Source organism: Choloepus didactylus, chromosome 10 (assembly GCF_015220235.1).
Source record: "Choloepus didactylus isolate mChoDid1 chromosome 10, mChoDid1.pri, whole genome shotgun sequence".
Taxonomy (NCBI): Eukaryota; Metazoa; Chordata; class Mammalia; order Pilosa; family Megalonychidae; genus Choloepus; species Choloepus didactylus.
The window spans coordinates 50,127,438-50,142,349 of record NC_051316.1 but is presented as its reverse complement, the minus strand read 5'-3'; the positions used below and the strand labels follow the sequence as shown (position 1 = coordinate 50,142,349).

Genomic DNA, 14,912 nt, shown 5'->3' with positions numbered 1-14,912 from the left:
GTACATACCTTAATTAAAATGTGACATGCTTTTGGAAAAATGGCACTGTTAGACTTGCTCAATGCAGGGCTGTCACAACCTACAATCCCACTATTAAAAGCAGGGACATGAACGGATATCTGCACACCAGTGTTCACAGTGGCATTATTCACATTTGCCAAAAGATGGAAGCAACCCAAGAGTCCATCAACTGATAAATAAAATGTGGTATATACACACAATGGCATACTATTCTGCCGTAAGAATGAAGTCCTGATGCAGGAGACAACATGGATGAACCTTGAGGACATCATAGTGAATGAAATAAGCCAGACACAAAAAAACACATACTGTATGATCCCCATGATTTTAAACAACTAGAATAAGCAAACCCGTAGAGTCAAAATCTACATTACAGATTACCAGGGGCTGGGGAAAATATGGAATGGGAAGTGAAGGCCTAAAATGTCCAGGGTTCCTGTTTGGAATGATGGAAATGTTTTAGTAATGAATGGTGGTGATGGCAGCACTGAATGTGGTTAAAAGGGGAAATGTTAAATTTTTATTCTACCCTATATAGAAACATAATAATAAAATTGATGGAACTACGCTACACAGTGAAATGTAAGTTAATACTACAATTATAAAAAGGTTCTTTTGTCAGTTGTAATGTACCACCCCAATGTAAGGTGTTAATTCTGTAAACCCACAACTCAAAAAAAAAACAGACAAAGGTGGGGGGAAACAAGCATTCACATATTCAGTTGGTGGTGATGTGTATGCTTGCTGTTGGCAATATGCATGTGTCAGATGTTTTAAAAATGTTTGCAATGATGTAAAAGTAAGAATGTACAGCACAGAACTGTTCAGAATTTAAAAAAAATGGCTTGTTTGGTAGAATGAGATTAATATACCATAGGGTAGAGAAACACTTATTGCTATGAAGAAATATCCATAGTAAGTTGAAACATCACCTTCAAAATATTGAATATATATTGAGTAATAGGAGTACACACATTTCTTTCCTTTTTGTTTTTCCTATTTTCCAATTCTTTGGTACTAAGTATATAATTGGAAACAAACCTAATAATTTTTTATTAAAGCATGCCTATATATTTTTTATATATCAGACCATAAAATAGGATTTATTACATGAGAGGAGGTATGGGATATAAACATTAGGCAAAAAGAAATTTCAGACTTTTACCTGTGAAATAGGAGGGTGTCAAGGAGGGCCAGGACTAGGATTTGCCTTGGGCACAAAATTTAAAAGGAGCCCTATAAAGTTTTAAGGCCATATTGAAAAACTCCATCACAGTATCCTCTCACCAAAAAATTCCCATGAATCTGACTCATTTTGACATTTTCCAATGCAGTAGTTCTCAAAGTGTGGTCCTCTGCCCAGCATCAGTATTTCCTCAATATTTCCTGGGAATTTATTAAAAATGGGGCCTCTCAGATACCATCTCAGCCAAGTGACTCAGTGGTTCTGGGGCTGTCACCTAGCAATGTCTGCTCTGCCAAGCCCTGCAAGTTTGAGAGCCACTGTGCCAACAAACAGACAGCAGTTATCAATATGCAGCCACACTGTTAGAATGAATACAACACTAGTCTTCAGAAGCAACATTCTGTGAGTATTCACTATGAGCCTGGCCCTGTGCTTAAGCCCTTGACAAGCTTGGGCATCATTTTTATTGCCCCAGTTTTGCAGATGAGGAAACCCAGCATGAGCAGGGTTACGTACTCTGCCCAAGCAGGGTAGAGTAAGGAGTTGAGCCCAGATCTGCTTGCCCCTAATATGTGTTCTATTAACATCTGTGGAAACACTTATGCAAGTGGGAAGGGACAAGGAAGTGGGAGAGAGATGCCTGGGCTTACCCTCTGATTCTGACTCCTCTTCATCTTCCTCCTCCTCTTCCTCATTGCTTTCATCCTCACTCTCTTCCTCTTTGGCAATTTTCTGCCGAGCACTCTTAAACACTGACTGTAAGACAATGGAGTCTTCATAGATCTAAAGGGTTAAAATGGCACTTGTTAAATGCTTCAAGCTGAGGGCCAAAGATTCAGCATCACAGCATGCACACTATGGAAACAGCAAGGTTAGTCATTACTGCCTACTTGAAAGCCTACTAGCAAAACACCAAACCCAAATACAGACACACAGTGTCTCACAGGGAAGAGCAATCCATACACAGGTGAAATAGCTTCAAAGTATGTGTATGCACTAAGGGGATGTTGGTGAACCTCTAAGCTATCCTCTCATCTTTGGTAACAGCAATAGTATTGAAAAAACATTTATTTGAATTTTTCTATTAAACTTTCTAGCACTACTGTAGTAAAGCAACCTTCTTTAAAATGCAACTGTATCCAATTCGAGGCTCTTCCCTGTTACTGAATTTATCAGTACCAGCACATACTCATCCATTAGGCACTTGACTTTTAAGGCACATAGCTGGGTTTAACCCTGCATAGGTGCTATGGGTGAGAGAAAGTTTAAAAATGGTCTTTGCTCTCTACAACCACATTTTTTATTGTAAAGATGAACCACCCACTCAAAAAAGTGACTGGACAACTTGTAGTAAGCTTCAAATGAACGAGCTAGGCAGCGAGTATGACAGGAGAACAAACTGCCAGGGAGAGAACCCTGTGGGATGGGGCAACTGGGGCAGAATTTGCCAGAGACATAAAAGTTGAGGATGGTAAGGTGAGAAGGTGTCCATCAGGTGGTGAGGAAGGAGAGGGGCTTCCTGGGAAAGGAGAACAAGAAAAGCAGGGGAAGGGGGCAAGAATAAAAATAACATCTGGAAGGCAGGGGTGCCTGGGACCATTATGTGTGTAGGTTGAGGAGCAGCAGAAGAAGCTAAAGAGTCAGGGTAGGGTGCCCTTTAGAAAGCAGTCTACAGTGATGAAAGGGTGGGGGGTAGTAACTGGACAGGGTAAGATGGGTGGCTAATGAAAGAAAAGCTAGTATCTAGGATGATTGTGAGCTACAGAAAGTGTGGACAGCTAGGGAGACAGCCTGGAAAAGAATTGGATGTCTATCATAGTTACACATGCCATACTGATAAAAAGAATAAAAACATCTATATTATTCACAAAAGGCTTTTTTTGTTGACCTTTCTTATATTCTAGGTCCTAGCTTTCATTTTAACTCTTTGAACAGTGTCTTGAACACAGGCGGCTTGCTTTTAAGGCCTACTGTTCTAGTCAGGACAACACTGCTCTTAGCCTGGAAATGCACAGTCTGTTCAAGGCACGTTGTGAGGATTCCCATGTTCACCAAGTTGGTGACTGGATGACTGGAACTGACACGAAGGTGAACAGCAAGATCATGAAAGAGGCTTAGGACATTTAGGCTGGCAGACACACTGACCTGTCGTCTTGTTCGTTGTTCTTGCTGGCTACCAGAGTTTTAGGCCAGAAATTCAGATAGGCAACAGTGGGTTTCCCACCCCCCACCCCCAGTTATTTTAATAAACTCAGCATCACTAACTTATATACCCTGAGACTTGCTAACTGTGGAGAAAGGGGTAAAGGGAATGGCCCAATAAGGAGGCTTTTTTTTAAAAAAAAGCAATTAGAGGAAAGCAGTGGTTTTTTTCCTGTTTTGTTTTCAATTACAGTTTCAACTCCTGTTGCATGGTTACAATCAGCTACATGAATGTAAATATAATCAAATGTATAATGTCTATGAAAGCAAAACCTGTACTGCCAACCTTTCAGCATTACCTTAAATGTTTTAATTGAATTCCTCCTCTAATTAGAAACCAAGTCTTTAAGGGAAGCATGAGTAGGAGCTAGTGCAGCTATTGCACAAAAGAGCTGGCATTCATGTGAAAATGCCCAAGCCTCAACTGACTTATGCAGGGAGCATGAAGTATAGGCTTTTATTTTTCATCTGCCTGGGTAGGAGCAATGATTTCAACAGTAGAATATGAAACATTTACTTATAAGAACACAGGCACATTTTAAGGCTTAAAAAAAACTTTGAAGGCAACTGAAAACAGACCTGGGATCCCTCCAAGTTGAATGTCTGGGCATTGTGACAGAGAAGCATGACATCTTTCTCCAGATCACTCAGGCTCCGGTACTTATGATTACGAATTCTTTCCTATAAGAAAATTTGGATAAAATAAAGGAAAGCAGAGGAAGAGAAAATACAACAATCATTACCCAGTTAACAAAACCTGATTTCCCCTTCACAGCATACAGCCTTGGCAGGGAGGTGGGGCTGCACAACTCCAGGGGGCGCCATTCATACTGAATGCCCTCCCACTAATTTACCGTCTTTTAAGGGGAAGAGGAGGAGCAGATGATGAGAAATGGAAATGGAATTGGGGGGCAGAGTGTAAAACTTCTTATATGAAAATCAATGTAATGCAAGATGAGCTCCCAACATAATGACCACATCTGATATCTGGAAGGGCACAGGACATCTCCCACCCCCTCTTGTGATCTCTAGATGGATGGCAGTCAGACCTGACACGGCTGCCAAGTCCCCACTGTAACCATTTCGATTACTTTACCCTTCTCCTTTATTTAGTTAAAAAATAAAACGGTTTGTAAGCGAAATATCTACCTTTATTTTTTTGAAATCCACTGGCTTCCTAATTAATTCATAGTATTCTGGTAATTCTTTCCTTGAAGGTAACTGAATGAAGACTTCACTGAGCTGTCGCCCTGAACTGTGGGATGTGGGAAACAAAAGCAAAAACAGATCACGCACTACTGAGGAAAGAGCTTTCTTTTCAGAAAATGTCAACATAGCAAATAACATCCCGTGCATGTAGACTTGGGGCTCTTTAAATCAAGGAAAACCCCACAACTCTACTGGAAATGAATGCCCCTCCTGCTGTCTTGAAAATCACATTAAAATGCTATTAGGTCCTCACTTCTGATGGATTACACATGATATGCGAAACCTACTGTGGCTCCCTCTTTCAGGGCAAAAATCTCCATCTTGATGGAAATATTTAAAATATCCTATACAACCAAAAATTACATTGTTGAATAACAACTGAATCAGTCAAACAAAAATTCAGAGACTTTATTCCCATATTCCTTTGTCCTTAAATTCACTTTATATTTAGAAAATCATTCAAAATCCTACATTAGAATATACCCTGGAAACAAGTGAAAAGCTTTTGTAGGTACCTAGTGACAGTGTCTATCTCTTTTGGGTCACATCCCTTTTAAAGAACTTTATGCACCGTGAACCAGACATACTTTTATTATGACAGGTCAGAGGAACCCCCTCATCTCGCCTAATAGCACTACTATTGCTTGGAGCAATTTGGGCAAAAAAGAACAAAAGTATTTAGCCAGTGTGGATGCCTCATGTTTCTGGGATTAGTTGTATATCCTCCTCCAAGTCCATGCCGTGGGGGTGGGGTGGGGTGGAGTGGGGGGTATTTGAGAGCAGATTTATTGATGACAAATGCTTAGCATTATTTAATTTTGCCAAAAGACTATAAACCAAACCAAGCGTTTAACGTCACCCAGTACTGGCAAGCAGACACGGTTAAAGGAACAAAGATACACATTTTTCTAGTTCAATATCCTATTATCTGTCTTGGCCTAAACCTACCCAGATCAACAACAGTTTGTGAGGTATGGTACAGTCTTTTTTCACAAAAATCTCTCTCCTTATGATGCCATCTCCACTTCCTTTGTGAAGCCAGAATTATCAAAGAATAATTGTAAGTCATCACCATGTAAATTTCAGAAGGTGATTCTAAGTGTACAAGAATGCTAGGAGGTAATGGCAGAGCGTGAATGACAATATGCTGTTTTAATCCATAGTCCCAGTTGTGCAATTAAAAAATAATCATAATGACAGTTATCATAAAATAGCCATGCGCAGTAACTCAAATGGTTGCCTAGCAACCAGTGGGGAAGTGCTGAAGTGCAAAGGGGCTTGCATAAATTAACCGAAAAATCTTCTGTCAAAGGGATGGGTGAGTCTTTCTGCTACATTAGGTCGGTTTTGTTTTATTTCTAATGTATACATGGGCCTCATGAATACTAACATCGGGCAAACGCAAGAGGTTTGAAAACACTGTGGTTTAATAGGGAACTGGATTTTTAGATTACTGTGGCAAGAACCAAGGAGTTCTCTTATCCTCACAATCACCCCTACTGGCTGAAAAATGCATTTGTACCTGCATAAATTATGCCCCGTAGTACATGACAAAGCCTTCAACACAGGGTCACAATTTCTGATCTCTTTTTTTCCTACCATTCTGGGACTTACATACTCAAACATGTATACCTGTTTGAAAAGGGACATCTTAAAGACAGTGAGAGGGATACATATATACATATACATATATTATATATATTCCATTGGTGTCTTCTTTACAACCAACATTCTTTATAACCAAAATCAGACCCCTCTGTAAGAGAAGACTGAACACCTGACCTTCAGTGACATCTTCCTGGTGTCATTTTCTGCATCACCAACAGATGGTGTCATTTTTCTATGGACCGATTACAAGCACGCCATTGCTTGGCATACCTGCAATGGACATGTTCTTCATTTCAGCTGTGCTACAAGTGCAAGAAGAATTGGACCATGGGGAAAGCACCCTTTCACTCGGGGCAAAATGGCAAGGCAGCCTTGGTCTGAAGTCCCTGTCCTCAGTCAGGTCCTAGAAATTGTAGACCTTCTAAGGAGGCAAGTCCAATACTATCTGTATTTGCAAAGAGTGCTGCGACTCAGCGCCACAGTGTAAAATGAGAAATTAAAAAAATGCAGTCTGTTTACAAAAGAAAGGGTCACTGAACTGAATATTCCTATCCCTTCTTTTCTCCCCCTCCTAAGATACAGAACATTGACAAAAGGACCCAGAAGCTATCTAAAGAAGTCTTTCTGTGATACCGTTGGCCCTGTCATCATTCAGACTTAGCCTGGCTTTCGAAGCCCTCCAAGGATAGGTCGCCACTCTTCTGCAAACTTCACTGGTCCTGCTGACCTTCTCTTCTCATCTAGAGAGCCTCTCTCCTGCATCCCCCCAAGTGCCTTGCCAGTCTTCCCCTCTTTGACACTCTGGCCCTGACCCTTCTCGTATTTCTTGTCTGGAAGTTTCTCTATCCTTCCCCCTTCAATTACTTCATTATCTGTCCAGGATCACACATATCCATCCTCCATTAAAAAAAAAGAAGAAATTCTCCTAAACATTAATTACATGTACTCTTGATACCTCATTGTGCAGACTTTAATCCTTTGATGTTTTTTTCTTTTCCTCTCCTCCCTGAAGGATGGGTATATTTCACAGACGATCAAAACCCTCCCCTTTTCTGCTCTAGAGGCAGTGGCTCTGTTGGCAGCTTCCTTAGGCAGGAAACATCAGGAGGCCTTGGGTGCCTATAGAATGCACTGCAGTACTAGGACCACATGCTAACGGAATGTTAACAGTAATTCTTTTCTTAAATTACAGGTTACAAAACCGGTAGTGAGGAGGTCCAATACATTTCTGAATTCTTAGCATCTTTCCCCCTCAAACTTGAGCTGAGCAAAGGCTTCCATAATACACCTTTTCACGTGTGTTTTTTTTTTTTCAGTACTGGAAATTTTTTTGTTTTTTCAGTACAAGATAATGGACTAATTGTACAGTGGTCTGCAGACGGTGTTCCGTTTCTGTTATTCCTACCACAAGGTATTGTCCATTATGTCATTTTCTACAATTTAAGGCCCAAGTATAAACTGTTACCTAGAAATGTGCTGTGTCCCATGACAAAAACGATACCCTCTTCTCCAAAAAAGGTTTCATGGACAGCTGGGGATTTCAGGTCTATTTTTCCAATTACCTCTCTCATACTAAGAAGTATGACCTTGATAAGACGAGCGCTGGGCAGGGGGTGGGTAACATAAAATCCAAATTTCAAGAAACACACTGGACTTGAGTTTACAGGTGCTGGTGGGCAGGCAGGTTTCCCCTTCACAGACATGGCTCAGGAACACACAGTTGTGACACCATGGGGTATGCGATGGAAAAGTCCCAGGCACCCCTGTGTAAGTGTGTAAGTGGTGTTTAGCAAACCCTGCTTGCACAGCTTGCACATGTATGCCTGCCCACACACATACACACAGTATTCAGATTTAATTTGCTATGCTTTATTTGGGAAACAATTTTTTCTCCATTACCTCCACAAACCAAATGGCATTACTTTTGTATCTATACTATTAATACTCTAAAGTGGTGACTGCATATATTATAAACATCACAAATATCAGTTTTACCTGTGATTACATTTTACATATAGTTAGAGTTCTAAAAACTGAAAATGCTAGCTAAGAAACCCACTCCTTTAAAACACTGGCTATTACATCATTCCATAATTTTTGTTTCCAATAAGCTCAAACCCCAAGAAGATAAGACAGTGGGTGAGGGACTTTTTTTCCTTCCTATTTTATACATTTTCTTTTCACCAACCATGTTGATAATTCTAATATGAGCTGTTGACAAGAATTACTAATGGATACTTTTGAAAAAGAGAGCCCTAGTTAAAACAGATTGTTTATGTTTTATTAATTAATGAATGTAACAATGTGGCTAGCTTGTCTCCATAGGAAAATGTCATGATTTCGAACACAAACTTGAAGTTGGAAGGGTTTTATGGAAGAGTTATTACAGTCCCAAAAGAAACAAAGGAAATCATTCAGGAAGAAAACTTTAAAAACTAAATCAGCATTGGAGGGTAGCAGGTGAAGGCGTGCTGCTTCTTTTCATGGTCAAGTTCTGTGAGATTCATTACATACCATTTAAGAATGCCTTCAGAGCCCAGCAGCCTTCCACTTATCCAGAGAGCCCCCAGAAACCTAAGCCAGTCACAAAACAGGTATCACAAGCACTTGCACTCAGTATTCACTACTGAGATCTCTCATCAGAGTCTTATTGAGTTTTGGTTGATGATATTTCCTAACAAGTTTGGGAAATCTGGCTTCCCAGCCTCTTAAAGCACATCAGAAGCAAGAGCAAAACAGAAAGGTATGGGGAGTGGTTTGTTTGTGTAGTACAACCAGGAGCTGTTAAAAATCGCTCTAAGGGTTGTTGCAAACTGTACACATATAATGTCCCTGAGTCATCAAGGAGAACATGAGGTCAATTCAAGTTAAACGTGCCCATGTTAGACTGTAAAGGGCCAACTCAGTTCAATAAGAAAAGTACCAAGACTTGATTAGAGTCTTAAATACAGTGTCACTCTGACGTAGGAGTTTACTTTTGGCAATCCACTCCAGATTGAAATATGGAAAAAGGTTTATATATAAAGATGTTCATCACAGCATTACTTAAAATAATTAATAATTCAAAGCAGCCAAAATGTTTTCACAATTGGGTAAAGGACAGTAATAGAATGCTAGAGAGCTTAAAAGAATGAGAAAATGCTTGTTACGATATTATGTGAAACAGTACAGGATATCAAATTGTACAGGTAGTGCAACTTTAACTGGGTTTTAGGAAAGGTATACACATAGGACCAGAAGCGATATGTCAAAACATAAATAAAACATTAATAAATACTATTCACCAAAATAAATATTTACAACCTAATTCAATTAAGAACCATATTATCCATAAATCCAATAGGTCTCAAATATGTTTACTGGGTTACCTTCTTTGAAAACATGCTATAAGTCAAAAATATAATTTGATTTTTACCTGAGAAACACTAAGGGTCAAATGACTAGCTTATTTATATTACCATAAACAGCATGTCTCATCAATTGACACCCTTTAACTGTACCATATGAAGCCAAATAAAGACATTTTAATATATTATAACCATCAGCAACTACTGTACAAAAATTTCTATTTCCTGAGACCTCCCTCATTGTATTTGTCACTACCAAACAGAGGTCTCATCAGGACAGATTCAGTAGTATTTTTTTTTTTTTTTTTTTTTGATAAACATTCTGAGGGGACATTTTTGAGAAGATTTGCCATCTATCCGTTGACTTTTTAAAAATTTTGACTCAGGGCATCTAGGTTCCTACCGTCTTTTTCTCACGTAACATTTCATAATAGCAGGCACAGGTACAGAATTCTAACCATCTATCCGTCTAAATGTGACAGCTAAAAGGCCTGCTGTTTCCTTGCTCAGTCATTTCATCAGCTTTAACCATCTCCTCTCATATACCTGGAACGATTCAAAGAATGCCGCCCTTTCAAAACCTACAGGCCCGCATGCCCTTCCTCTACTGAGTATTCCATCCTTTGATCCTTTGCTGTGTTAACCACTTTTTTTTTTTAATTAAATTCAGTTTTATTGAAATACATTCGCACACCATACAATCATCCATGATATACAATCCACTGTCCACAGTATGATAACATAGTTATGCGTTCATCACCACAATCTATCTCTGAACATTTTCCTTACATCAGAAAGAACCAGAACAAGAATAAAAAATAAAAGTGAAAAAAGAACACCCAAATCATCCCTCCATCCCACCCCATTTGTCCTTTAGTTTTTAATCCCCATTTTTCTACTTGTGTTAACCACTTTTAAGACGTAAAAATGCTCCAGAGCTTCTGGCTGACCAAACCCAAAAGCACAGAACATTTGCAGGCAAACAAAATCAAATACCTCCCCATTTGAGCCACAAGTCCCAAGAGTTGCTTTGTTAAGTGGTGGGTTGTAGCAGGCACCAGAACACTGCTTTTTCCTAGTGGTCATTTAAAGTAAATTCTTAAGGAAGGCATATGAGGTATGATTCTAAAGGAATGAGAATGAGACAGATATTCCCCTCCTGAATGTATGAGACCTCTATATCCAACTAAGTGCCGTCTTTCAAAGCAATCCATTTTCATCAAAACATACTGAGTGGTTTTGAAGATAGCTTATCAGTCCTGTGAGAAAATCAGTCTTGTTCTTTCCAGCTGGGACTCCTTCCCCTCCCTCAGCAACGGAGGTCATTTCTGGTGGCAGTGGCCTCCAGCTGGAGACCCGGAGACTTTGGGGAGAGGGGCTTCGAGGCCAGATTCAGGCTGGAAGCCCAGGGGAGGCCTGCTGTGCCCCAGAGAGCAGATGAGCAAGATTTATTTGTGGGCTGTCCACCTGCTGTATATGGGTATAATTAGCTGACCACCATAATTAAGTGTCAAGTCACAAGAAGTCAACGCAGCCTATTCCGGTAAACATTTAAAAGTATCAATATTTTTCATGATGGCAAAATATAGCACTTGAATCTGCATTTTCTCCAGCAGATTCTTTATGGACTGAAATGCAACTCGGGAGTTCTGATTCAGCATTTCCCAACGTTTGCTCCATGGAGTACTAGCTTAATGGATGAGCAATGGTACTCACCAAAAAGGGGATTCATTGGTCAAATGAGTGGAAAACACTAGGGCAAACACACTTAAAGTGGTCACTTGACAGCAACACTTACCAGAGCCTATAACTGTACTGGGACTGTCCAAGGACGGGCTGTAGGACCACAATTTGAAGACCCCACATTGGGAAGCATCTTCCCAGACAATGCCTTCAGCTCTGACTTCACTATACTGCTACTACACAAGGTAAACTGTCAACCCTGACACTGGGTCAAAAATAACAGATACAGACAGTAAATGCATAAAGGCTCTTTACCTAGAACTAGAATTTTCTAAAAGTGTATCCACTTGGTCACACAACTGTTTCCTGGCAACTTCTCTGCAATCTAATTAGAGCTGTTAAATGCAAAGCTGCTTGGGCTCCCAAGCCATAGCTCCAGACTCCCTCCCCCTCTTTAAAGAAATAAGGAGTGTCTGCTGCCAGTGATGCTAAAAATAAATTTTGTCTAAAAGAGCTTGTTGGTTTGTCCTGAAGGGGCAGTCAATACTAACAACATAATCACAATGTCAACGGCTCTTAATAGCCACAAAGAGAATTTAGGTCTCCTATGATAGAGTATGTGGGGCTGGGTGACCAATCACACACACACACACACACACACACACACACACACACACACACACACACACACGTGCCTGAATGCCACCCGCCCTCCCTTATATGCCACCTCTCCCATCCCCCCATTCCATAAATTGTACCACCATTCACTTATGACTCAGGGCAGATGTCCTCGAGTTCTCCAACTCCTCACCCGCTCACATTCAGGTGGCCTATAAGGCTTGTCAATCATGAACTCCAAGTCCTTATTCCCATGTCTTCACACGCACTGCCATTTTCTTATTTTAAGGTCTTATCTTTCACCTAACATCCTCCTCCAATCCGTCCCTCACAACTGTAAACCTACGAGTCTCTCTTGGCTATCCATTTCCTACTGCAGGATCAATCTTGGCTTCACAGCTGTCCCCTCTCCCACAACAGACACAAAGGACTGACCGCAAATTCTCAGATGCCCCCTTGGTCAGTCTCCTCATCAAAGCAGTGCTTGTAATAGTTACTACGAAGGATGAGGGGATTCCACTTGAGATTCCAGTCCTAGATGATAACCAAATCCCTTGAGTTCAAGGCTTCCTGAGCCTCATCCCCTGCTCTTCCCTTGAACCCGATGATCTGAAATATGTGTGGTCTCCGATGGAGTCCTGCTTTCCCACACCTCTGCGGCTGCCTAGACCACAGGACCGAGGGTACCTTCTATCTTCCACCCCCTCCTGCCCCTCACCACAGTCTACCCAGGAAATTCTACTCAGCTCACAAGCCACTCTTGCCCCATTTGCCCCTCCCTCCCTGCACATCCACTTTGTTCATATCATGGGTCCCACCATACTCGCATTTACTTGTTTATGTAGCTGTTTCTCCAACTGTGCTTTAAGGCACTCCACCTTCTTTTGTTTTTTTAATTCTCGTAAGTTGCAATCTGACACATAGAAATTACTCAGTGCTTTTGAAAACGTATGAAGAAAGAATTGAAAGAAAACACTGGTCTGAAAGAAGAGTTAATTTGCCATAATACAACCTCCGAAACCAGTTATAAGCTGAAGCTTATGGGAAAAGGAAGTGTTACGGACTGTAATGGACGAGACAGACTCCAAAGGGTCCTGAGGAAGCAGACGCCAAGCCCCTTACTATGCCTCTAGAACTTACAGTTCAAATGGGCCTAACTACATATGGTCATATCATCCCCTCCAAAAGACCCGGCCATGAAATTTGGGGCTTGCAATAAACTTTAAAGTTATTAATCCACTTTTTATGGTCAGATGATCATTTCCATTGAAGAGAAGAAGAGGGGAAAGGGAAAAAGGAGCTCATGCTCATCCCTGTTCACCCGCTGCACGCCCTGGGCTGGGATTTTGTCCTACATGATCATGCCCATCACACGGCAAAGCCTCCTTTCCATGCAACGGGAGTGGAAGCGTTTACCCAAACTAATGACCTAGCATGTTTGTTGTTTCAACCCCCGAATTCAAATCCAGACTGAGTCCTTTCTTATAATGATGAAAACTGAACACAACTTTCACATTTCTCAGTAGACTTTACAGTTTGTATGTCTGGCTTCCGGTATCAACAGTTTACTGAACACTTTGAGAATTATCAAAAATTGATAATCTTGCCCAACAGTTTCAGCTCTACAGAGAGGTTTTTATGTCCTTGTATAAAGAAGAATGCCATACCTGGTGATCTGTATTATTCTGAAATATAGGACACAAACCTCAATTCTCCTGTGCTCCACCCCCCAGCCCAGACTGGATCCTATGATGAGAAAAAATGCTGAAAAAGGCATTATGGGATCAATTGACAAAACTGGAATACAGATGGTACAGTATTATAACAATGTCAAAAAAAAAAAAAAATACAGGCTTCTTGGAAGGGAAAAAACGTTATTTTCAATCTGGTAATAACTCCTAACTCTGGTATGTGATGAACATTCATCTCTCCCTCTCAACCAACATCATCGAATCCTGCCAGTATGTTTAGGAGAAAAGCACTTCTGCTTCCCATACAACAGAAGCAGAGGCACGCAAAGGTTAAGCACATTGGCTTAGGACCATATGTGACAAGCAGCAGCAGCAATCACGCTCTGAAATCCAACCCTGTGTGCAAACAGGAGGGACTCAGCAACTGTCCTCCATACGACGTGATTAACTCCAGAACGTCAGGCATGGCATGAAAATGCCCACTTCTTCGTGTATTGCAGGACCCTAGGTGCCCTTCATTAAGCTTGTAAATCAAGACAGCACTAAGTTAAGAAGGCTGCTGAATTGAAAACGGAAGCTGTGCTGGAAAGGAAGGGAGGAACAGTCTCCAAAGCTCTGGCCATTAGGACAAGCATCTCGGTGGCTCCCAGCACCTTTGTAAGCAGTGCATTTATAGAATGGACACACCCAAATTAACACACACCACAAGCAACTTCAAATGTCCCTGACAGGTGATTTAGACAATCTATGCCTCCATTCCCCAGTCCACGCAGAGGTGATTGGGAGGTGACTGGAGAAATTTGCTTTCAAAGGCAACCCTTTACAGATTGGTCTGATTCATGTACCAAGGGATACCTGCATTTAGAGACACAGTAGTACAAGACAGATCCTGACCTGTTTCCTTCTATTTCCAACTGAGAATTACTGGGCACCTTCTCCACGTTACACCTGTGGTAGAGTAGAAAGAACACTAGAGTCAGACGACTTGGGTTCTTGTCCCAGCCTGGCGACTTTCTGGGCTGGGTGACCTTGGGTAATTCATTCCACCTCTCCAAGCCTCTGTCTCCTCACCCACCTGCTTGGCCCATCCCGCAGCATTGCTGGGAAGATAACACAGTGATATGTTTGGAACCTCATCATGAAAACATATACAGTTCTCCAGAAATGGTGGTGGGGAGTGGGATTTCCTTATGATACTTAGGGTACTTCTCTGGGACGTTTCCTCCTCCTCCCTCACAGGTAAATGCTGCTTACGTTGGTCCCATTCCACCCCCTGCCCCCACTTCAGGGCACATATTCCATACTCCATCCATCATTCCAGAGGCAGCAGAGGACAGGCAACCACTT

The 14,912-nt window shown here is 41.1% G+C and overlaps 1 protein-coding gene across 6 annotated transcripts in view; it reads right to left on the bottom strand.

Annotated features, from left to right (window-relative positions):
• Positions 1-14,912, bottom strand: part of SMARCA2 (SWI/SNF related, matrix associated, actin dependent regulator of chromatin, subfamily a, member 2) — a 180,466-nt gene that overhangs the window by 15,122 nt on the left and 150,432 nt on the right. For 5 of the 6 annotated variants that reach the window (XM_037798281.1, XM_037798282.1, XM_037798283.1 and 2 more), the window contains 4 exons: positions 14,460-14,513; positions 4,559-4,664; positions 3,989-4,090; positions 1,858-1,990 (listed from right to left, as the gene is read on the bottom strand). In XM_037798281.1, the coding sequence (XP_037654209.1) occupies positions 1,858-1,990; positions 3,989-4,090; positions 4,559-4,664; positions 14,460-14,513 (395 nt within the window). The remainder of the gene's footprint in view (positions 1-1,857; positions 1,991-3,988; positions 4,091-4,558; positions 4,665-14,459; positions 14,514-14,912) is intronic. The other variant, XM_037798284.1, reaches the window with a different exon arrangement.